The 23408-nt window shown below is 52.0% G+C and overlaps 2 protein-coding genes across 11 annotated transcripts in view; both read right to left on the bottom strand.

Annotated features, from left to right (window-relative positions):
* The window catches only part of ZNF385C (zinc finger protein 385C), a 185585-nt gene that overhangs the window by 46276 nt on the left and 115901 nt on the right, over positions 1-23408 (bottom strand). The window contains exon 1 of one of the 7 annotated variants that reach the window (XM_024100688.3): positions 17982-18116. The exons of the other annotated variants lie outside the window; for them this stretch is intronic. Within the exon in view, the coding sequence (XP_023956456.2) occupies positions 17982-18012 (31 nt within the window). The 5' untranslated portion in view covers positions 18013-18116. Of the gene's footprint in view, positions 1-17981; positions 18117-23408 lie in introns of those variants that run through there. 7 annotated transcript variants of the gene reach the window in all.
* C24H17orf113 (chromosome 24 C17orf113 homolog) overlaps positions 3486-23408 on the bottom strand; it is a 32829-nt gene continuing 12906 nt past the window's right edge. The window contains exons 1-3 of one of the 4 annotated variants that reach the window (XM_042844601.2): positions 14176-14261; positions 7938-8317; positions 3486-5129 (exon numbers count right to left, since the gene is read on the bottom strand). In XM_042844601.2, coding sequence (XP_042700535.2) covers positions 3597-5129; positions 7938-8069 — 1665 coding nt within the window. In that variant the 5' untranslated portion in view covers positions 8070-8317; positions 14176-14261 and the 3' untranslated portion in view covers positions 3486-3596. Of the gene's footprint in view, positions 5130-7937; positions 8568-13911; positions 14015-14175; positions 14262-23408 lie in introns of those variants that run through there. The other 3 variants (XM_024100687.3, XM_065577942.1, XM_065577943.1) reach the window with 3 other exon arrangements.

Here is a 23408-nt window from a genome sequence, read left to right as displayed (position 1 = left end):
ATCTGTTAAACACAAACCTCACTTCCACCTATGCAATAAAGTTCACCAAGGCCCCTACTCTCCTTTAGCTAGCGTGTTCACAAGCTATCCTGAAGGTTCCCCACTCTGAGAGGAGACGGATGGTGACAGATGGAATACCAGGCCACACACTCTTAGAAGAGCAAATGCTTCCCTAGGAAATGCCTTTACCAGCTTGCTGCAGAAATACCTAGGGAGAGAGGCAGAAGTCAAGGGGCAGAACTGTGGCAGCTTTAGGGATAAATAATTGGAAATTCACAGGCCCCACTGCTGTATTTGTTATAATAATCACTGATGGCACCTTGAAGTGTTTGCTTCATTTACTCTGAGAGAGAGATGAAGGGAAGGGAAGGGTGATTTTGTGGGTAAGACACTGGACTGGGACTCAAGAAATCTGGGTTCAGCCACTGGCTTTGCCACAGACTCTGTGACCTTGAGCCAGTCACTTCATCTTGCTGGGCCTCAGTTTCCCCATCTGTCAGGTGAGGATAATATTTAAGGCATTCAGATACTGTCGTGTGGTGACAAGTGGGGTATAAATATAGGAGCAGAAAAAGACAGACAGGGATGGCAATGAACTGCCCTGCTCCATCTGCAGATCGTGCAGCTCTGATAAGCCAAGCCATATGTAATGCACTGAAGGACGCAGGAGTGAAAGCGTTACACCGAACCATTGTCACCATCTGGAGTAACCCAAGGATTGTGACTGTAAATTCAAGTCTGTTTAGAACCCAAGAATATTTATCATGGTGGAAACAACTTATTTCTGTAGCCAAAAGTCAGAAGTCTAAGCACACTGCGAGATGAATGGTGTCTCTCAATATCACTACATTTCTTGTCACCCAGCCTGTGTCTTCGTTTGAGTTACGAACTCTTCGGGGTAGGGACTTTCTTTTCCTAAGTGTCCGTACACCGACTAGCACAATGCATCCCTGGTTTCAACAGAGGCCTCTTGGTACTGCTGGAATACACATAATAACGTAGCTAAACATGAAAAGGATAGTGCAGTCTGAAGGGTTTTACTTGCTGGATTTACTTTACAAGTATGCAGCGTTGTAGCAGCTGCTTTTGGTCCCAGGATACTAGAGATGGGGTGGGGGGGGGGGGAGGAAATATATTTTATTGCACCAACTTCTGGTGGTGAGAGACACGAGATTTCGAGCTCACACCAAGCTCTTCTTCTGGTAGGTCAGGTGACTTTAAGAGTGGCCGTTATGAAGTCCCCTGGTTTGTGCGGTACGTGAGATGGACAGCACAGCCACGCAAGCAGATTTCACGGCTTGTTTTCACTGTAAGGGAGAATGGTGCATAACCCATTGCAGCGCCGATCCCCGACACAGACAATCAGCATCTCAACAAGACCGGGTCTCCGATTTATTACTGCACAGTGGACCCTGAGGAGCAAATCGGGCTACGTACAAAGTGGTGCAACTCTATCGCACTCAGCGGAGTTACGCTCGCTCGCTCTCGGACTGAATCTGGCCTAACGCAGTAGCAAGAGTTGGATTCTTAGGCCTGGTCTACACCTACAACGTAGTTACAGCACTCAGGGCGGGGGAAAAGTTTGCATCCTGTGTGGCATAGTTAGGTTGACCGAAGCCCCACTGTAGACGCAGCGAGGTCGACGGACCCAGCTCCCTCTCGAGGGGATGGACCGACGACAGCAATGGAAACCCCCCTTCCGTCACGTTAGCAAGTGTCCACACTGGAGCGACGTAGCTGCAGCTGTGTGGCTGTCCCTCTGTAGCGCCAGAAGTGTAGCTACATCTACAGCCCCCGAACTGCTGGAGGAGAAACACCCCACTGAAAACAAGTACAGGATGCTGATGGAGAGACGCTCACAGGGACAAGGTCAGATCTGGCCACCCAGGATCGACACTGGAGAAGCATCAGGCATCACCCACTAACACTGGGAACTCAGGCCTGATCCAAAGTCTACTGAAGTCAATGGATAGACTCCCACTGGGCTCTGAATCCTTAGTGGGAAAACGTGCGCTGGTGCATGAAACGAGGACAATGTGATGGCTGCCGGGAAAACACAAGAGGCTTGGTTCTGCCTGGTGGTAAACAGGGACGGTGCTGCTCGGCATGGGAACCTGGAGACTTGTGGGATTTCTGACCTCCTAGGACAGCTAATCTTACCCAAACTCTTCGCTAGACAAGCACAGCTGTGCACAAGCATTAAAATGACATGATACTTTAGTCGAATGTTTTGACTTTATTGCAAATTAAAACCAGTAATAAGGGTCTTCTCCCTCTTCCCTCCCCCAAACTAAGAAAAACACCGCAAGTAAGGTAAGGTAAAAACAAACAAACATAAGCCCATGTAATTAACAAAGAGGACACGTGCCATGCAACACAGACTCTATCCGGCCATGGTTACAAAGATTAAACACTTGTGTACCAACCCCATACGGATAGAGGAGCCGTCTTACCCTCATCTGTCCCGATATCACTCACTCCAAGGTGAGGGAATGTTTAAAAAAAAAAAAGAATCAACAAAACTCAAGTTTGTCCGTAAGGTAGATGTCACAGGACATTTTCTTTGGTTGTAAGATTGCAGAAGGCTTAGACTGCAACGGAAAGGTTAGGGACAATGCATTGTTCTGAAAAGACCAGGAATTCACTGTTTATTACTTTTTTGGACCCCTATATATAATTTATTCTGTCATTGCAAAAAAAAAAGAAAGTCCTTTTAGATATCTTTGTATTTTAACACTAGGAAAGTTAAGATATATTTATTTAATATATATCTATATTTATATAAATTTATATATATACACAAACATATATACACAAGGATGCATTTAAAAGTTACTATTTCCTTGGTGATTACAATATCACTCTCCAAATTACTTGAATTTGTAAGGATCATGAGTTGATTCCAACACTAAAAATATTTTGTGCTATGTGCAAGGAATTTTAACAGGACACTGCTAGGCATGATGAGATGTGTGACAGAGCTAGAAAGATAGGCCGTCTCTTCAGTGTTCATTCTCTAGGCTCCAAAGAGAAAAAATTGGATATTTTCTGCAGAACAGAACATCAAGAGAAAGCTGCCAGGAACGGTGTGCGTAAGCAACGTTATGTTTGAGCTCAAGATATGAGATTTTTTTTTGAAGGAAAGAGAAAGTGAATCTAAACACAATTTGAAATTTAAAAGTGTGGCTAAAACCAGCAGGAAAAATGGATATTAAACATTTCAGCCAATTCAATCAAATTTCTTTTGAGATAGCAGGTCCGAAATGAATTTAAGAAAAAGCTCCCTTGTCCTGCTTCACAAAAGGACTTGCTCAAAAGCTCCCAGCGCTGAACAGAACACTCTCGCAACATTTCACATTTAGCCCTAGATTCTGGAGCGTGTTCGTGTAGCTGCCTGATCAGAACTGATGGAAGAGATGAGAGAGGTAAAGCAAAGGGAAAATCATAATAATGAGAACAAAACAAAACTCCACCCTTAGATATTCTTGCTTAAATGTAAGGCCTCACACCCTATCAGCAGGGTAACGTTATCTTGGAGTCAAAAATCTCTCGTATTTTCACAGTCCATCACCCCAAAAGGTGGCTTGGTTTTCATCTTATTGAACCTGTGCCATGATGAATTCGGATTCTCTCAGACTTTCGTAATACTCAATGGCTAACGCAAAGTCAAACTCGTTAACGGTGGGCCCGTCTATGGCGATCTTCATGAAGTTGGACAGGCCGGAGTCCTTCGCGTAGCGCCACTGGCTGCGTTTCATGAGTTCCCGGCCCCGGTTGATCTTCTCATAGAGCACCGAGCCCAGAGGCAAGGCCAGAGCAACGGCAGCCAAGACAGCGAAGTCCGGGAAGAGCTCGTGCATTTCGGAATGGCTGTAAACTAGCTTGACGCACAGGTCCTTGAAGGATAACTGGCCGAGGCTGAACACGATCCGTTTGAAAAGGGGGAAATCGTTCAGCGCCCTTTCGCTCACCACCACCCGGGAATAAGCCTGCAAGAGGAAGTTCAGTTCGGTGATGCCGTAGCTGCCGAGATCATCCAAAGACTGGGGGTAGCACTTGGGGTTAAAGATGGCGGAGAAGGAGTTGACAGCCTCAAGCGTGTGGCTAGGGAACCTATCCAGCAAGTTGCCCCGCACACTCTCGAGGTAGGTCTCTTTCAAGTGCTCAAAGTTCTTCAGGTGCACCTTGGAGCAGCTGGCGAGCTCCACCCCTTTGTAGTAGAAACGGCTCTCGTCTTCCCGGTCCTCTCGGGGATGCTCGTTCATCTCGTTGAGGAACTCCTGGAAGTTCTGGCCGCTCGTGGTCTTCTGGGCCTGCAGGGTGGTGGCGGTGGCAGCGACGATGGGTTTCAGGATGGAGAGATCGAAGTCCTCAATCTGGAAGAACCGACTCAGCTTCTGGAAGATGGGGAGGACATCCAGGAGGATCTTTGTGAAAGCCACGAACTGGAACTTCTTGAGCTCTTCGCAGAGGCCAAACGCCACAGGGGACCTCTCCGATTCGCTCTCCAGCAGAAGCACCAACGTAGGCCAGGAGGAATCAATTGCCTCCACAGCCGGGAAGATGGAAGTCCAGTGGATGGTCTTGGGGCCCTCCAGGTCTATCTCGCATAGTTCCAGGACACTCTGCAGCTCCTGAAGGCTGTTGCTCTCCCCTTTGAAGCTGGAGTAGAGTCGGTAGACGGCATCCACCGTGGTCTCGTATTTCCGGACATACTCAATATTAACGACACTCTCAGCGGGCAGCAGGGAGCTCCTGTGGGACACGCAGTGCAACTCAGTGAGAAGAGGACAGATGGACTTCAGCTTGGTCCCCACCCCATTCAGCCTATCGGCCATCAGGGAAGAGCTGTCAGAGCTGAGCCATGTGATCTTCATGGTGGGAACGCCAAAAGAGTGCATCACCTCGACCGCTTTGTCCGCCACGGTGTAGGCCTCCCCGGCTGGCAGCTCAAAACTGCCCAGGAATGTGATGGAGGTCTGCCCGTCGCACGGGGAGACGGTGGTTGTAAACATGACCAGGTTCCTGTGCTCCAGAATGTCGACCGTCTCGTCCACCACCAGCCCGACGAATGGCGAGGCTTTCATCTTGTGCCTGTCCTCGTTGTGAAGGACTTTGACGATCGCTGCCTGAGCCAGTTAACGAAGCAGCATCGGGGTGGGCAGGGGGGGAAAAAGAAATTAAAATGAATTTCGAAGCATGCTTAAAAATATCCCTACAAGCTGCAAGGCGTCCTGATTCTGATCTCACTTAACCCAGGGTACAGCCCTGACTCAGGAAAGCATTTCAACGCGGGCTTCACTTTAAGTCCCATTGACCTTCCATGAGTCTTAGGGTCAAATTTTCAAATGCACCCAAATGACTTAGCCTAAATCCCATTTTCAAAAGCACACACATGACTTAGGAGTCAATGAACATCAATGGTACTTGGGCACTTTTAAAAAATGTTGCTCCAAGATCCAGATGTTTAAATTGCTTTAAAATTGTGGCTTAAGTGACGACTTTCAATGAGACTTGGGCGCCTAAATCATTTTTGGAAATGGGACTCTGGTGCTTTCAGAATGTTACCGTTTGGTTCCTAGGTCACTTAGGAGTCAATGGAAGACAGTGGGACTTAGGCGCATTTGAAAATTTTACTCTGAAACACATGCTCAAAGAGAAGCACACGCTTAAACGCCCTCCCTGAACCGATGAGCTTTCCTGAACTGGGGCCTACATTTGAAGTAACTGCACAGGACTCCCTCCGGATTTACACTGGGGTGACAGAGCAGAATTGAGCAGAACCTTTTACATGGAAACTACAGTGACAATCGTCCAGGCCCCCTTTCTTTAAAAAAAATAAAAGCTACAGTATCCTACTCTACCGTCTCTCTAGGCCTTGTTCTCCTTTCACGCCAGTGTCAGAGAGGTAAATCAGACCCACGATCCGCTGCAGTGATACAGCGCTGTTACTATCCAACACAGCAGCGTTATTCATTCATCTCTATGTTGTGAGACTGCCCAGAGGATTCAGCTTGGGGGGACCACACTGCTCGGTGCTGAACAAACCTACGGGGAGCTGACGGCTCTGTCCCAATTGCTTTTCCTTTTTTTAAATAAGGGAATTTGCTGCTTGTTTTGATCAAATGGTATTTGAAAACTCAAACTAACACTCCTACTCAGGAAAGCACTTCAGCAGAAGTGCAAAGTAAAGTATCTGCTTACGTCCCATTGATTTCAATCAGCCATAAGCACCTGCTTAGGTGGGATCCCAAATAGGAATGCATTCCTGAATCTCCCCTCTCCCCCTTCCTAGTGACTCCTGAATCCCATCCTCCTTAGAGTAGAATTAGCATACCGAAGACCTGCTTTTTCATGTTGTTATAATTTCATCAATTACTCTCATGCTTTAAAAACAAATCACACACTGAAGAAGTCATAAAACTTCATGGTGTCTTTTTCTCCTTAATTCCATTTGGCCCTTTTCATTAAAATACCACTGATTTGAAGAAAAAAAATCCTTATTTTTTCCCCAAATGCTGCACGTACCATTAGAGGCTGAGGAATCTAATTAGTGGGTGAGTCTAGCTGCAGTAAAATAGGGTTCTTTATTTAGCTAAATGACTGGCAAACAGCCAAGATTCACTACAAATTAATTTGATTTTAACAGGCCTGAAACATTTGTAAAATTAAGAAAATCCTCTCTGAACTCTTTGCCTTCAACTTGATCTTCCTGATCACCCAGTTTAGGGTAAAAAAAGGACCCCCCCTCCCCCCCCGCCCCAGTACTCTGGTGCTAATTGATCTCTTGAGCTTTTATCACTAAAATATTCATCATTAATTTACTGTGAAATCTGGCACATTCAAACAGGAGGGAGGAAAAAAATGTTTCTGATTTTAAAAATGGATTCTTTGCACTTCCTTCTAAAGCCCATTGGCTCCCCATATACATTAAAAGCACGTGAATGACAGAAGGAATGCAACACTCCCTCTTTATTAACAAAGGCCAGTCTTTGATGGACTCGATCACTTTCTACTGGCTCCTAGGAATGCCCACCTTGCCTAATCAGCTGTCCTCACGAACCAGACGTTGCATCAATTTTTAATACAGAGAAACTTGTCTTAAGCCTCCACACCAAGGGCGCACCAAAGGAGGATCGCCAGCGACACATGGTTTGATGTGAAGGTTTAGTGCAGACCAAGAGGCCTCATGGCTTAATGGACTGAGCCAATGGGTGACCCCAAGCAACTCATAGGTTCTTGTCCCAGCTCTACCACTATTTCCCAAGGGGGAATTCACCCGTTTGCAAGAGGCCAGCAAACAAGATGCACCAAATAAGCCCAGGCCTTTTGCAGGCCCTGAAAGCTAAGTGGCCTTGTGCAGTTGCATTAACTTGCCCTTGCCTCAGTTTCCCCAACTTGTAAAATGGGGCTATCCTACTACTTACCCACTTCCCAGTGAGTTTGGTGAGGACTGATTAGGTAACGTCTGCACAGCACTAGGAGAACAGAGCACAGTAAAAGTGCCAGGCATCAGGATTAACGATTCATAACATTATACTGGACTCTAGATGGTGGACACCTTCAAGTAGTTTTGCTCCCTGTTAAAAGGTGGCTCTTCGACCCTGGTTCAGCAAAGCACTTGGGGACACGCCCAGTGGGACTGGAGCATGTGCTAACGGCTCCGATTCAGGAATGCTTTCAGAACGGTGAGTACACGCTCCTGTCCCACCGATTAGATACAGCACATGCAAAGAGCTTTCGTGGGCAGGGATGCTTTTCCCAAATGGGGTCCCAGGTGCTTTGCTGGAGACGGACGTCAGCCCTTTGCTGAACTGGGGGCATTAAGGTGTCTTTACTGGTGGGCATGTCGCCAGCAGGGGGGGCAGCCCAAAGCCATTGTGATCCAACACAAGGACAGAAAACACAACCGAACAGTGCCCGGCTCTCACACACACCTGCATCTCTTTGACGCTGCTGGGGTGGTAACAGTCATTGAGCTCCGAGGTCAGCAACGCCTGGCAGAGATTGAACTTCTGGAACTCAAGCAGCGAGGAGCACTTCTCGTCCGGGATCTCCTCCTTAGCCATCCAGTACACGGTGGTGAGGATAGCGATCTTGGCGGGGTTCACTTCCACCTTGATCACGGAGCGCAGCTCTTGGTGGTTATGGACGCGAGTTTCAAAAGCCAGCTGCTCTCTGTTAACCGCCAGCGCCTGGCGGTGAGCTCCAGAGGTGACGTGCCGCAGCAAGGCATGACGCTGGAAGTTATCCGTGCCCACGGTAAAGGCATTCTCCGCTTTGCCGTGTTTATTCTTCACCAGTGCCTGGCGACATTCTATGCAAAACATGAGTTTCCTTTCATAGTCAAACTCCAGCCAGGTAAATTCTTCCTTCCAGTGCTCATTGAAATAGCGCTTACACTTTTTATTGGAATTGGAAGTTTCCCCAGCTGGCTTTTTCCCTGGAGGCACCATATTGCTGTGGCTGGGAAATCAAACACTACGGATGAACTGAACTTTTCCTTGGAGGAGCAGCCTCTACATTTAATTTAGTAAGGAAGGTCTAGTACCACTTTCCTGGTTCGACTGGAGATGAAAGAGACAAGGGGAGAGGGATTAGGGCGCTGGCAAACCTTTGTCTTTGCTAATTACTTAGTTGCAGGGTTACGGCGGCACTAAACGACCGCAGAGAGCGCCCAACCGAGCGTCAGGCCGACAACTCAGAGATTCCTGTTCACTTCTGGCCTCCTTGGCTGACAGACCCTCCCCTTCACCATCCAAAGGTGGCGAAGTGAGGAGTGATCCCCAAGCCCAGAGCATGCTTTGTAGTGCATCCCCAAGGGCGAGCTGCAGGCTACCAGGGCTTCATCTGTACTAGCCTCCCCCGTCCCATCCGTTCCCTTGGTTGCTGTCACCTGCAGCTCAGGGTAATAATGGCAAGAGCGTGAGCACATGGAAAGGTTCCACGAAATTGTCTAGACCCCTCTGAGCCAGGTTAGGGAACCCGGGGGTTAAAACTCCATGGGCCGGCCTAGATGGGCGCCCCCAGTGTTGCTATTAGCTGTGAAGTCTCACCCAGCAGTAGGAAGTTCATGCAACGTCCCCCTCCCACCAGGTCATGAGATAATGCAGCCCAATAGCTGGTTCTCATTGCCATGAAAATGGGCCCTTGAATAAAGCATGTCTGGAAGCCCAAACAATCCAGCTGCTCCTCCCTTCATCCCCTTTGCATCAGTCCCTCCCCCCCCCCCCCCCCCGGCATTCTACTGCCCCTAATGGGCACACACCGCTTCAGCGCCTTCGGAGGCTTCCCACCCCACGCACGGCAGTGACGATCGGCTCGTTAGAGCTGTTCACAGTTCTGGGCGACCGGCCTAGGTTACGTGCGAGCAAGTCAAAGGCAACTCCGAAGCCCTAGCAACCGCTTTTAGTTCCCACCTCTGTGGAGGGCCCAGCCGCGGCTCGGTTCTGTAGTGCTGGGGTTTTACAAACAGCTCCAGAAAGGTCTAAGGAAGTCCAAGCGCAAGACGGAAAGTCTAGTTCTCATTTCCTACGGACACCCTTGCAAAGGACGCCTTGTAGCTAGCGGGTGATTTCTCAAAAGGCAGCAAGAGCAGGTTATCCCACCCATTCATACCCCTCACCGGGTGCGGACTTAACTTCATTACAAAGAGAAAGGAAGAAGCACAGGGAACTACAGGGGAAAAGGGCCCGGGGGAACGAAGGAAAGCAGGGAAAGGGAACTGACGTTTTCATCAAACCGGCAAGCCCTGCCTCCAACCCCGAGCCCACGGGAGAGGAGAGCAGAGACAGCTACTGGATGGAACGTAGCATCTGTGCCACAACGGTGCATGCTGGCCACTGCTATGGGCTGAGCAGCCCCCCATCCCCTTCCGGGCCCCACTCGCTGCCCGGCGGGTTTCAGTTTCTCCTTGGCTCCAGTGAGGCTGCTACTCCAGGAGACACTAGGCCGGGCACTGTAATTTCCCCTCGGTTCTTCGCACTCTCGGAAATCCTACGCCGACACAGAACTAGCCAGTCTTTCCCCACTGCTGTATATTTCCTCAACCATTTCCTGTCTGAGACACGGAGGGCCCCAACTTTTTCAGACACACCCTCGAATTGCCACGGCTCCGCGGGGCTCCTGGCACAGAAGCATTTCCTGACGGCAGCCAATTGTGCCAAGGCTCCGACTACTCTAAATTTCCCCCCGTAATCATCAAATCTGGTCTTTGTAACATTCCACCGGTCTCTGCTCTCCAAGCAGGTGTAACCCGCTCCGCCCAGCCACAAGGAGGGGGAAGTACACGCCTGGAACCGGAAAGCATCCCATGTCTAAAGAAAGGAGTCCCTGGCAGGAGGGAGGCAGAGGGGCAGTACGAACTCAGCTGCCTGCAGGGAGATTGCTTGTCAGCGCCGCTCGGAGCGATCAGCAGCGTGACCTCAGCTGGCCCACATGGCGCAGTGGCGGGCTTTTGCACTGCCAACGAAGAGAGCCAGGTTTGTGGGGCTGGAAGGCTGCCCACAGCTGAGCATGCCAGAGAAGCGCGAGGCATCCTGCTGCTCAGGCGAGTTGCGTCACCCAGCCGCACGGACACTCGCAACGGAGTTAGCTACAGCAGAACCTGCGCTGACGGGGAAGGGGCGAACAGAGGTGTGGGCAAGTGGGATGAGCACCAGACTGGAGCCAGGAGTTCCTGGGTTCCAACCTTGGCCATGTCACTTCATCCCTGTTGTGACCTCACCTCATTTAGCAAACCTGCCTCAGTTTCCCCTATGTGCAGCATGGTGAGAACAGTACTTCCCTGCCTCCCTTTGGGGTTTGGGAGGATGTCTGTGAAGAGCCATGCACCTGCTAAGCACTATTAGTCCACCTGTGCTATGGGTGAGACCCAGGTCTTGACACGTGGCCATTCCAGCCGGCCAAAAACATTCAAACCAAAGAAAACTTTCACACTGTTCTACTCCGGCAGGCAGAGGGACCTGATCTGTCATATTCTGCCCCATCTTTACCCACGCTGGCCTCTAGGGGTTATAGTGGACCACAAGCTAAATGAGAGTCAACAGTGTGATGCTGTTGCAAAAAAAGCAAACGTGATTCTGGGATGCATTAACAGGTGTGTTGTGAGCAAGACACGAGAAGTCATTCTTCCGCTCTACTCTGCGCTGGTTAGGCCTCAGCTGGAGTATTGTGTCCAGTTCCGGGCAGCGCATTTCAAGAAAGATGTGGAGAAACTGGAAAGGGTCCAGAGAAGAGCAACAAGAATGATTAAAGGTCTTGAGAACATGACCTATGAAGGAAGGCTGAAAGAATTGGGTTTGTTTAGTTTGGAAAAGAGAAGACTGAGAGGGGACATGATAGCAGTTTTCAGGTATCTAAAAGGGTGTCATGAGGAGGAGGGAGAGAACTTGTTCACCTTAGCCTCTAAGGATAGAACACGAAGCAATGGGCTTAAACTGCAGCAAGGGAGGTTTAGGTTGGACATTAGGAAAAAGTTCCTAACTGTCAGGGTGGTTAAACACTGGAATAAATTGCCTAGGGAGGTTGTGGAATCTCCATCTCTGGAGATATTTAAGAGTAGGTTAGATAAATGTCTATCCAGGATGGTCTAGACAGTATTTGGTCCTGCCATGAGGGCAGGGGACTGGACTCGATGACCTCTCGAGGTCTCTTCCAGTCCTAGAATCTATGAATCTATTAATCTAAGGCCACCTGGGAGCCTGTGTGGATGTTCTGGGCAGGAGTCAGAGCAGAATTTGGACCCCGCTACTTAACAGCCCCTCGTGCTGGGGAGAAAGTTCCTAACCCTTGGTGCTCCTCCTCCCTGTTCAAAACCCTCCCACCCAAGCACATGCCTCCTGCAACTGCCCACCCACCAACTGTACCAGGAACAATATTTACCTGCCTTGCGCCTAGACGCGTACGGCACATGGACTGTCCCCTCTAAGGGCCTGATCCGAAGCCCACGAAAGCCAGGGGTATCTTTCCTCGGACTTCACTGAGCTTTGGATCAGGCGCTAAAGCAGGAGCAAAGGATCTGCCAGACTGGAGCAGACGAGTCCATCTAGTCCCACAGCCTGTCTCTGACAGCGGTCGGCATCAGACACTTCCACGGAAGGAAAAAGAAACCTAATACTTGGCCCACCTGCCCAGAAGGGAGTTTCCTCCCTACCGCAGGGTATTCGTGCCTTGAAGCATGAAGGCTGATATCCTTTTAAATCTAATATCGCCATCCTGTTTTCTCCCAAGACCGAGGGTTCCTTGGGGCAGCTCCCGTCCCCTCCTCTGCCTGGTGCAGCCGCGAGCACACAGGAAAAACCGTTCCAAAAGCGGGAGGCTTTTCTGCAAAGTTTGCAGCCTTCCTGCCCAGCTTAAGCCCAAGAACCTCCCCCTCAGCTCCCCTGGGAAGGAGAGAGACATGTCTCCTCCGGGAGGCTGTGACGGCCCTGCCTGGCTAAGAGTCAAATCCAAAAGATTCTTGCTAAATGTCTCCTCAGCCACTGCCAGTCAGACAGCGCCTGGGGAAGCTCCACCAGGTCTCCTGTCTCCAGCTTCCTGGAGGCCCCACCAAGGTTCTCCCTGAGAAGCAGCTGCTCCCAACCTGCCCCAGGTAACTCCTCTTCCCTGAGCAGGACACAGCTTTTGCATGGGATGCAGGGGAGGAAAGACCCAGCAGAGTGGGGGGCGGTAGCCCAGGAAGAGAAGGTCTGGGGTCCTAGATCACAGCCACACGCATAGCCCCCACAACAGCCCATGCTCCCCCTAACCGCCGCTTTCCCAACAGGGAGCATCACTGCGCACCGTGCTAACACGCGAGCCGTCATGGTAAGTCTCTGCCCCAAAGCCCCTGAGCTCCCAAAGCACTGGTCCCATCCACTCCCCCGCTAGTCTGCCCTGGCCTCCTCCCCCACCTGTGCCTTCCCTGGGATGGTAGCGTGGGCCGGGGCTGGCTCTCTGAACTCACAGGGGTGTGTGAATGCATCGACCCACTTCCATAGCCTCCCTGGGAGCACTCAGGGGTGTCAGCAGAGCTTCGGAGGAGGAGGAACAGGTGATGTAAGAAGAATGGGGGAAGCTGAGCCCCCAAGACTACACCCCCAGGTATCTCCCTACACAGCGGGACCTGAGCTGCCCTGAGGATCTCTATTATTCTGTGCTACCGTAATACACACGATACAGAATAATCCTGTGTCACAAGAAAACCTTCCATTTTCTCTGCTCTCCCCCAAACTCCAAAACAAACAAACTGACTTCACAGCCTCTCGCCCGCTACAAAGAACATCAAGCAGGTTGCTTAAAAAATAAATAAAAAGGCTATCCTAAAATAAAGTGTCATAAAACTCTGTTCCGAACGGCCCCTCCCAAAGGCAAGGCTCAGCCAAAGAATTTGCCTCTTCAATGCACAGAGCCGGGGGGGGGACGGGGGACACCTGGGCTAAAACATGGGTAAAAAAGCTTCCAACCATTTCCTTGCTAAAGTGAAAGGGCTCGGGGAAAGCGAGGGGCAGTGAAAAACTGCAGCATTTCCTGGCTCCGGAGCAGCTGTCGAGGGTGAAGTCCAGGTGTGCGGTGGGCTCACTCCCCTGAGTGCTGGGAACGAAGCAGAGAATGAAAAGCCACGGTTCCGTCTCAGAGGAGGCTGGGGGGTGTCTGGGGGGGAAAGGCACCAAAGTCCTTCCCATCCCCTCCGGGGCGCCCGCACCCCCCATTTCACCTGGCTGGAGAGAAGTTTGAGCAGGTGTGTTTTTCAGACAAGCCCTGACAGCCAAGCCTTAAAGGCACCAGCCAAAGCCCAGATTGCAAACACATCCTCCCAGACCCCCCCCCCCCCCCCCCCCGGCTTCTGAGCTCTGACCAGGTTTGGAGAACTGCTTAGAGAAGAGCAACACCCCCCACCCGCCTGCAGAGCCAGCCCCCCCAGATACGTACCATTGAAAAGCTGCCATAGGATTTGGGATGGGGGGGGCGCTTGCAAACCTCCCAGATTTTTTTTTTAAATAGAGAAAATAACAATCAAACTAGCCCCCCCTTGTAAACCAAAATCCCCCCCCCCCGCCCCAAGCCAGCCACATCCCAAGGCATCAGGGGCAGACCCCTGCAGGCTGCTGCCAACCCCCCCCCCCGCCTCTCTCCTCCTGCCCCAAGGGAGCGGGGCCAGGGAAGTGTGGAGACAAAGCCCCTGCACACACTCACTGGGACATGGGAGCAGCCATCTTGCTCTGTGGACTCTCTGCTGCTCAGATGCTCTCAGTTGCCAGCAGCTGTAGTGGCCACTAGTGGTGGCCAGGGATGGATGGGGAGAAGGGGGGCTGGTGGGAGGGGGGATTTACTGGAGGGGCCTGTCTCTCCCCAGGTGATTTATTCCCCTCCCCCCCCCAAGCCACAGGTCTGACCTCCTTCCAAAAAAACCCCCACCACCCCTTGGTCCTTTCGGGCTGAGAAATCGCCCGCCCTGTGAGCTGCTATTTGGATGAATGATGTGCAATGTGAGAGCACCCAGACAGCACGGTGCCAGCTGCTGTACGCGCCGGGCCCGAGGCGTTTCCAGGACAGGCAAAGGGAGGGTCCCCAGACACGCCAAGGGCCAGTTTGGCAGGCGGGCCGCTCCTGTGGCAAGCAGTCCTGAACGAAGCGGCTCCCCCGTGGTGCCTATCTGTGCAACGAGCTCTTTGGAGAAACCCAGCGCCGAGTTCCCGGCCACGGCCCTACAGGTAGGATTTGAACCCTGGGCTCCTCTGCTTTACAGAACTACCCATCTATACAGCTTCCAGACCAGCCGCCTGCCCCTTCCCCAGCCTAAAACAAATCACACCCAAAGGAAACGGCTTTTAACCTTAACGCAGGCAGGTCCCCCCCCCCCCCCCCCCGATTTGTGCATGAGGCGGTGCTACGGTGCTGGATGCAGCCGAAAAACCTCAGCAGAAGGAAGCAATCCAAAGGGTCCCGTTAACTGTTTCTTTGTACATTCCAAAGGATGGAGGTTTATTTAAAAAAAACAAACACCCAACAAAACAAAACAAGACCAGACCATACATCCTCCTGCAGTGTTTGCAATCCAAACACGGCATCGCTGTTGGCGACCTGAACCCACAAGGGAAACATGGAAAGTGGAACAAGGACTGGCCAGCCAGGAGCAGACCCCAAATCCCTTAGGTCCAGTATCCTGGCTCTAACAGCCGCCAGCACCAGCTGATGCCAGATAGCCGAAACGGATCAGCCTATGTTTGAAACAAGCCTGTTTCCCCCCCAACTATTATAGAAACTGACTCACAAGTCGAAGTGAAACAGACTAGTCTGCTTTTATTGTACAAACAATGATGGGTCAAAAGGAAGTTTTAATGTTGTAAGGATCTGTCTGTCAGTGAGCAAAAAATTAGCATGCACAATTTTGAAAACGACGCTGCCCCTTGAGACCTGAAGACCTGTGCAAGCTCGAAACTTTTCTCTTGTACCAACAGAAGTTGGTGCAAAGAAGATATTACCTCCCCCACCTTGACTGCCCCTTTAAACAATTAAGTCACTCCTGCGGCTCTCTAATACCATAACAGATCACGCTGTATCATGGGCAGATCTGTCACATCTCTCTTGCTGGAGACTCTCTCGGTAGAGCAATAGTTCAAGTGTCTCCCCTCTTGGGATGAAGAATTCTGCAATGTAATTTCAGGAGACATCAAAAATCTCCAATCACATTGGAGGCAACACAAAACAGGGGCTTACCATGGAAACCGTTAGGCAACCTTAACTACTGCCAGCACTGCCTGGAATATGTAAACCTCACTCATTCATGTCTCTCCCAGCTTCCCAGCTCGGAAGGAGGGAGTTTTAGGCTTGGCCCACAGACAGTTTTTGTCCTGCTACAGCTATGTGGGGTTGGGGAGGTGGTTTGTTACCAAAATAGTTGCAACTGGTACGACCCTGGTGCGGATGCAGTTATACCAGCCTAAAAGAGCTTTTTACCGGGAGAACAACAAGGACTCCGGTGAGTTTATTCTCCTTCCCATTTAGGTTTAGTTCTACTAGTCTAAAGCACCTGTCTAGGCTGTAAGCTCTTTGTAGGGTGACCAGACAGCAAGTGGGAAAAATCAGGTCATGGGTGGAGGGGTAATACGAGCCTATATAAGAAAAAGACCCCAAAATCGGGACTGTCCCTATAAAATCGGGACATCTGGTCACCTTAGCTCTTTGGGGCAAGGAATAGGGTTTTTTGGGCAGGGCAGGGGGTGTATTACTTTGCACAAGGGGCCCTGGTCCATTACTGGGGCTGTTAGGTGCTGCTGTGATACACCTGGTAAGTAAATAATCATCATAACATACGGATACGACTGCGTCTGCACTAAGGAGAGCTAGACCAGCGTGCCTACACCAAGACAGGTAAAACATGACGACTTCCGTGTGACTTAGATGCTGCCAACAGGCGTATACTTGACTCTGCCAGACCCACTGAAGTCCCCCCGGATGACCCACCAGTGTAAAGACAGGCACATGCCCATCTGTTTGCAAGATCAGAGCCTGATGCTGAAACTAAAGCATCACAGTCGGCTACAACAGAGTCCCGGGTTTACAATGGCGCCAATGGGAAGGGGCCCATTACAGACCCGTCTAACCCATCCACACAGCTGGGTCTGGCCCCTCGCCCGGGGCAGTCCAGCACCCAGGCCTTGCTATGTGAGCGGCTGCCAGCCAGCAGGTCTCACTCACCTGTAGGGGGCTTGCCACCCAGCAGCCGGACTCCACCATGCGGGCTGGGCAAGGCTGCTGGCCACGGGTGCAGCTGGGCCAGGCAGGCTCTTGGGGGTCGCGTCCCAGAGGTCTGCCCCGCTCCCCAGTGCGGGTCCAGCTCCCAGTGGTCTCTGCTGCCCACCACCTGTGGGGCCCCGCTCGCTTCCCCGGGGCTGAGCCACCTGAGATAGGTGCAGACGCCAGGCCGGTCTTGGCCAGTGGAGGGGGCAGTGCCGGGGCCTCAGAAAGGACCCACCAGAAAAGTGGTCCTGAGGGAGCCTGGCCCAAGCAGGCCCCACTCCTGCTCTGGCCTGGCTGATCGCACTGCTCCAGAGGGGCCAGCCCTGGTCACGCTGCCTGCTTAGCCCGGCAGACTGGTGAGAGTGCGGCCAAATGCAGGGCATGGAGGAGTGGGTCTCGGGGGTGGGGGGGCTGAGCCATAGGGGACGTTTGTGTGTGTTGGGGCGCTGGGCAGTGGGGGGTCTATGGGGGTACTGTGCAGTTGTGGGAGGGCTGTGGGGGGGTGCTGGGCAGTGGGGGATCTGTGTGGGGTACTGTGCAGTTGTGGGAGGGCTGTAGGGGGTGCTGGGCAGTGGGGGGTCTGTGGGGGGTACTGTGCAGTTGTGGTGGGGCTGTGGGGGGTGCTGGTCAGTGGGGGATCTGTGGGGGGTACTGTGCAGTTGTGGGGAGGCTGTAGGGGGTGCTGGGCAGTGGGGGGGTCTGTGGGGGGTACTGTGCAGTTGTGGTGGGGCTGTGGGAGGGGGCTGGGCAGTGGGGGCTCTGTGGGGGGTACTGTGCAGTTGTGGTGGGGCTGTGGGAGGGGGCTGGGCAGTGGGGGCTCTGTGGGGGGTACTGTGCAGTTGTGGTAGGGCTGTGGGGGGTGCTGGGCAGTGGGGGGTCTGTGGGAGGTACTGTGCAGTTGTGGTGGGGCTGGGGGTGGGTGCTGGGCAGTGGGGAGTTTGTGGGGGGCACTGGCTATAGGGGTCTGTGGGTGGTGGTGTGCAGGCGCTGGGCAGTTGTGGTGAGTGGTCCGTGGGGGGGTCTCTGGGCAGGAGGGCACTGGGCATAGGGGATTGGGGGGGGGGGTGCGGTGTGGCATGGGCCTGCCCCCAAGGGCAAAGGACCCAGAACATTCTCCTCTCCTTACTGATGCCTGGATGGTTGAAGGGGGACCAGCTTGCGTTCTAGGACTCCTGACCGCTCTGGACCGTTAACAGCTGCAGGGATTTACCCCCCGCCCTCCCCCGGGGTTATCCTTCAGGAGAGGAGCCTGCATGTACCTGTTTTTACCTCCCCGCTGCCCCGCTCCATCTGTGTCCAGCCCCGGTGGAGTGCTGAGAAGTTGCTCTTGCCTCCTGCGTCACCTGTTCCTGTTCTGGAGCCAGAATTAGATGAAGGGAGGTGGGGAAGTGACTTGGGTGGAATGTGCCTGGATTAGGAGCTGTATTGTATCTGGCTGAAGCCGGCTCTTGGAATGGGGAGGGGAAGGCTGCCAGCCCGGAGAGCGAATTCCTCTCTCTCAGGGTTTTTTAGAGATCTGAGCCAGGCTGGCAGGAGATGCCTGGTCCCAGACCGTTCTCACCCGGTTACCTTAGCTCCCACCTAGCGTTAACGGGCGCTGAGATGAAACCGGAGACGGGGCCTCGGAAGATGAAAATGTACTCGATTTAATTTTGTGCTAAGGCACGTGAGACAAAGGACTTGGTCTTTTGAATCAATTTCGCTGCACGAAGCACTCTCCTTCTCCAGTCTCACACGAGCCCAGATTAGAACTTGAAAGGTCATTTGGCTCCAGGGCTAGTGAACAGAAATGTCCAGAGGACCTTGCTGGCTGGGAAACAGAGGAGTCCGGAAGCGCAAAAGGCTGACCCAGTTTCCATCAAACAGCAGGAAAGATCCATCTCCCCTCTTCCTGTCCTTGCACTGAACCTCCTTCCACTCGGACCCACTGCCAGCGAAGTGGGAACCTGGGATCTGGAAAACGGTATTCAGCTACATTCAGTCCTGCAGGCCACTACGCAGGTGGGAGGGAAGTGGTAGTTAACAGGATACCAGAGCTTAGGGGAAACCCTACTGTAGACATGCAGAATGGGTGAACAAACAGCACCTAGCAATTGCCATAAGGTCCATCTAGGCCCAGCGCTACTTCAGAGGAAGGTGCAAGAAACCCGGCTGTTACTGGGTAACTTGCTCCCAGGGGAAATTTCTTCCTGGCCATCAGTAGAGAGATACGGGCTTGTGCCCTGAAACAGGAGAACTTCTATCCCCTCCAAAACCCTGGGACAACTCTGCAGCTTTTTGGTTACCCAGCAACCCCTACCCCCCATCCAACCCCTCAGCAAGACTCACACACTCCAGAATGACCCCAGCAGCAACACCCCAAACCATTGACATCCGACTGACCCACCCAGGGCTGTATGTGCTTAAGCTGAATTTCGATGCAATCTCATTGCTGCAACCTCTCCGCCTTCCTTCCCATGCCCCTTCTTGTCACGTTACATCTCCTATCTCACTGCGAGCTGTTTGGGGCAGGGACCTTGGTCTGTCCGTTCTGGAACGTGCCTGGCACATTTCTGGGCACGCTACATGTAACGAACCATTCTAACAACAGATGGGCTGCATCTCTCCTTGGGACAGCTGCAGGAGTCTTAGCAGCCTTCTCAGAAGTGCACCTGCAATTTAAACTCGTTTCCAGGCATTCAAAGACCACAACTGCTAAAAGGGAAGCCCTGAGATTAGCTAGTGAATTGGCCATGGGAGATTTGTGTTTCTAGCTGGGCCTCCAGCTGCTCCCTCTGGTTATCACCGATTGGGTTTCAGCACCGTCACCTGCTCTGCAGAGCAGGAACATGAGTTGCTCGCAGAGGTTCCCAACTAGCCCTCACCAGGACAGCAAGGGCATTTGGGGCACAAGAGTCGAGTTAAGAGTCAGCATAATAAACATGGTTTCCTGCGGCATTCCCTTCCATGTCTGATCAGGAACCAAGGGTGCTGCTGCTTTGGGGCCTGACCCCGGAAGATCCTGATTTAAGGCCCAATGCTGGAAGGTCCTGAACACTTCCGAAAGGTGCTGAGCAACCCGATTTCCAAGGGCTCAGCACCCACCTCTGGGGCCAGACGTTCATTGGGCATATTGGGTGCGGGGCTCTTTTGAAAATCTGTCCACTTACCTTGGTAGTTAAAGGGGCACTGGGTGCTTTGGAAGAGCTAAAGAAATGTATCTGAGAACGGCATAACCTGGGATGTATGTATCCACCCAGCACCCCGGTAAGGTAGGGAAATACCATACCCATTTTACAGCTGCGAAACTGAGGCACAGAGAAACTAAGTGACTGCCCCAAGGTCACACAGGGAGTCTATGGCATGCCCCGTCCAGTGCCTTATCCACAGGACATCCCTCCCTGCTGCTGGTTGGAAAGGAGAAAGGGGAAGTAAAGAGGCGTGCGGGGACAAGTAGGAGCCATCTTTTCATAGGACGTACTTGCCACGTACGAATCGCTTCAAGCTGACAGGGTTTCTAAACAGCTCTTGGCCAAAGTATCCTTTTACCCTAATTGGACGGGGTTTGGATGTTGGATCGTTTGCAGAATAAACTTCTCCTCCCCAAGCTCTGATGATGGGCAGTTTTAATAACAAACCCTGTGTTTCTCCATATGGGAAAAGTTCCCGTTCCTCAGGAATTCCCAGCCTTTCACAATCCAGGGGAGGGACACAGACACACACGCGCACATGGCACTGCCATCCTCTCCGCCTGCATGGCCCCCTCTTCCTCCCGTCCGCCTGCTCCTGCTCCCTCCGGGCGATACGGTTTAGAGGAGTTGGCTCTTCGGTAAATCGCTCCCATCACCGAGAAATACCTGCTGCCCAGCATGCTCTGGGGCTCCAGGCAGCACCCTAGCCGAGAAGCCCTCTCAGTTTCCACACAGGCTCAAGGTTACAGATTGCACTGAGGGATTCTTCCCAAATGTTCTCAGAAACGGCACAGAGACAAGGACCGGCGGCTACACGACCCGTCCTGGGACACGGTTACACCTGGGGAGCCGACGGTGACAAACAAAGAAATGAACCGAAGGAGAGATGGAAAGGAAACCCCGGCAGGATGGGAGCAGAGCGGAGGGGGCTGGGGATCGATGTCAGACAGTCACAGCGTTTTGGAAAATTGTATTTAGGGCCAAGTTTTAATAGAGTTCATGGCCAGGTTTACAGGCTCAGCTCCTATTCGGGTCAGATTCTCTGCGTGCTCGGGAGCTGGGCGGCTGGAAAAAGTTGACAAACCAAACACTCTCATGGCACGCAGCTGCAGAAGCACCCCAACTTCTTTCTAAAGGGAGCTGAAGGAACGAACACACACACACAGAGCAATGTCACCTTGCTGCGATATGGTCACTGCTTTATTCTCCCCCCAGGACATGCCTTGAAAGCTCCAGCAGGCAGGCGCCTTTTCTGTATCGGAGTGAATGTATCATCCTCAGGAGATGATGGAGCTGCCGAAGTCAGTCAGCTGGAGTTATGAGCCGCATCTTCCACTTGTGCACCATGCCTTTAACCCCTCCCCCCCAGAAAATAATACATGAGCGCTTTGATGTGGAGGAGTGGGTGGAACCTGCCTGGGAGATGGCAGGGCTAGTGGGTAGCGTGGCAGGCGTCAGAACTCCTGGGTTCCACTCCCAGCTCTACGAAGGGAGCGTGGCTAGAGCAGGAAAACGAAAATCTGTATCCCGAGGTTCTGATTCTCCCCGTCCTGAAGACAGGAATGAAACCGGGTAACAGGCTCCATGTATGAACTTAAATAAAACTGCACCCCATAGCACAGGCAGCTGGCAGGCGAGAGAGGCCTGCAGGTGGTGGGAATCTCCAAGAGCTGCCTGGGGTCTGTCTCAGGTTAAACCAGGGAGCCCGGATTCCTGGGTTCTATTCCTGCCATTGACTCCCCCAGCCGTTGGGCTCAAGTCAGCTCAATGTGTGGTATTACAGCTCATGCACTTCATTGGCAAACGGTAACAAATTCACGCACGTTTCCAGCATTTTACTGGATTCTGCTCTCAACCAGAATTGGGACGGTGCTGGCTTAGATCCCCTGTGTGGATGGTGCCAGGCGATGCTTAACCTAGTGGTTACATTTCAGAACATACAGAATACCAGCGAGCAGTCGGCACCTTGCGTGTGATGGAATCAATCACCCTAGAAGGTATCTTATGGTGGAGATAGGAAGATGCCATCTCCAGCACATAGATGTACTGTGAAACAAATTCTGGCCCTGCTGAAGTCAATGGGAGTTTGGCCATTGATTGTCACCCAGGGTTGCTAGCTCTCAGAAGTCTCACAATATCTGGTGTCTCTCTAAAAGCTCCAGCTCCTGGAATCATGTTATTTTGTGACAAATTTCCTGCCTTGCAAAAAAAATTTTCCTCACCTGAATTGGGACAAAAAAGTCCAAATCTCAAAATTTTTGACAAACCAAAAACCTGAATTTTTTTTGTCTTACGTCAATCACATCATTTTGTTTCAATAAATCTGAACTGTTTTGTTTGGATTTCAACCTTTTTATTTAAAAAAAATTAAAACAGAACATGGCAAATGTCTATACAAAAAGTCATTTTGTAAAGATCAAAACGTTTCATTCCACAAAGTGTCAAAATGGGACATTTTGACATTTTCAAACTCCCCTGCCCCAATTTAAAAAACGAAACAAACGGTTGACACTGACACGTTCCCGTGGGAAATCTCGGCTTTGACAAATGGGAATTTTCTGATGAAAACCAATTGTCGGAAAACTCCCAACCAGTTCTAGTTTCTAGCCCTTGTGGTTGCAGAGAAACACGCCCCCACTCCCCCCCCCCCGCAAATGTGATCTGAGTGTGACCTAAAGGTTCAAAATGCAGACGGCAAAAGGAAGAACCCCAAACAGATCATGGCTATTTTTTTTACAAGATCTCCTGGCTTTTGAAGACTCAGCGGCGGCGATGCTGGAAAGGTGCCCCTTTCTGAAGCCATTAATGGCAGTCAGGTCTCCCTTTATTTCCTGAATGAGTTAAACCCTCTCCCTTTTTCTTTGCTGTCACCCTTCTTCCCTTTCTGGGTCGGAGGCGCCCTGTGATCAATGTAACCCGACGTGACCCGGGCGGCAAGCGCTCCAGCATGCCCTTCTCAGCGGGCATTACACGCTCCAGTCCCCAGCTGGAACGTCAGCAGGGACATTTGCTCGCATCCTCTGCACCCCCTCGCAGCCCAATCAGAATTCTTCGTTCCCCGACACCCCAGCATGACAGAGCCCCCCCGCTCCCGAACCACAGCAAGAAGATGTCTGTCCCCTAGCCCCACGCGGGGATCACAACCTGGGGGAAGGTCTGCCGTGCAGAGCGGTGTTCATCTCGCCCCAAACCCATGTGCTATCCCCACTCATTTCCCTTGCAGGGGTTTTTCCAAAGGGCAGAGCCAGTGACCCAGAGTTGCGGGAGCAGCCCAGTGTAGCCATGGGGCCTCCTGGCTAGGTTCTGTCAAGCTGATGCAAACAGCGCTCACCCTCAAACGCAGGCTGCTCTGACACGGATTCTCTGCTTCCTCTGCCCCTGGCCAAGAGGCCTGGCTCAAGCGTCACTGGGGAGCAGGAGAGAAGAGCTGGCAGGCCCCTGGTGGGCTCTCAAGGGCTGGCCCTGCAGGCTACAGCCGCGCTGGATTTAATGATGCGCTCGGCCTGTATATTTTAT

The sequence above is a fragment of the Chrysemys picta genome, chromosome 24 (genome assembly GCF_011386835.1).
Source record: "Chrysemys picta bellii isolate R12L10 chromosome 24, ASM1138683v2, whole genome shotgun sequence".
Lineage (NCBI taxonomy): Eukaryota > Metazoa > Chordata > Testudines > Emydidae > Chrysemys > Chrysemys picta.
Note: the sequence above shows the minus strand (reverse complement) of the source record. Positions and strands in the feature narration are given on the sequence as shown.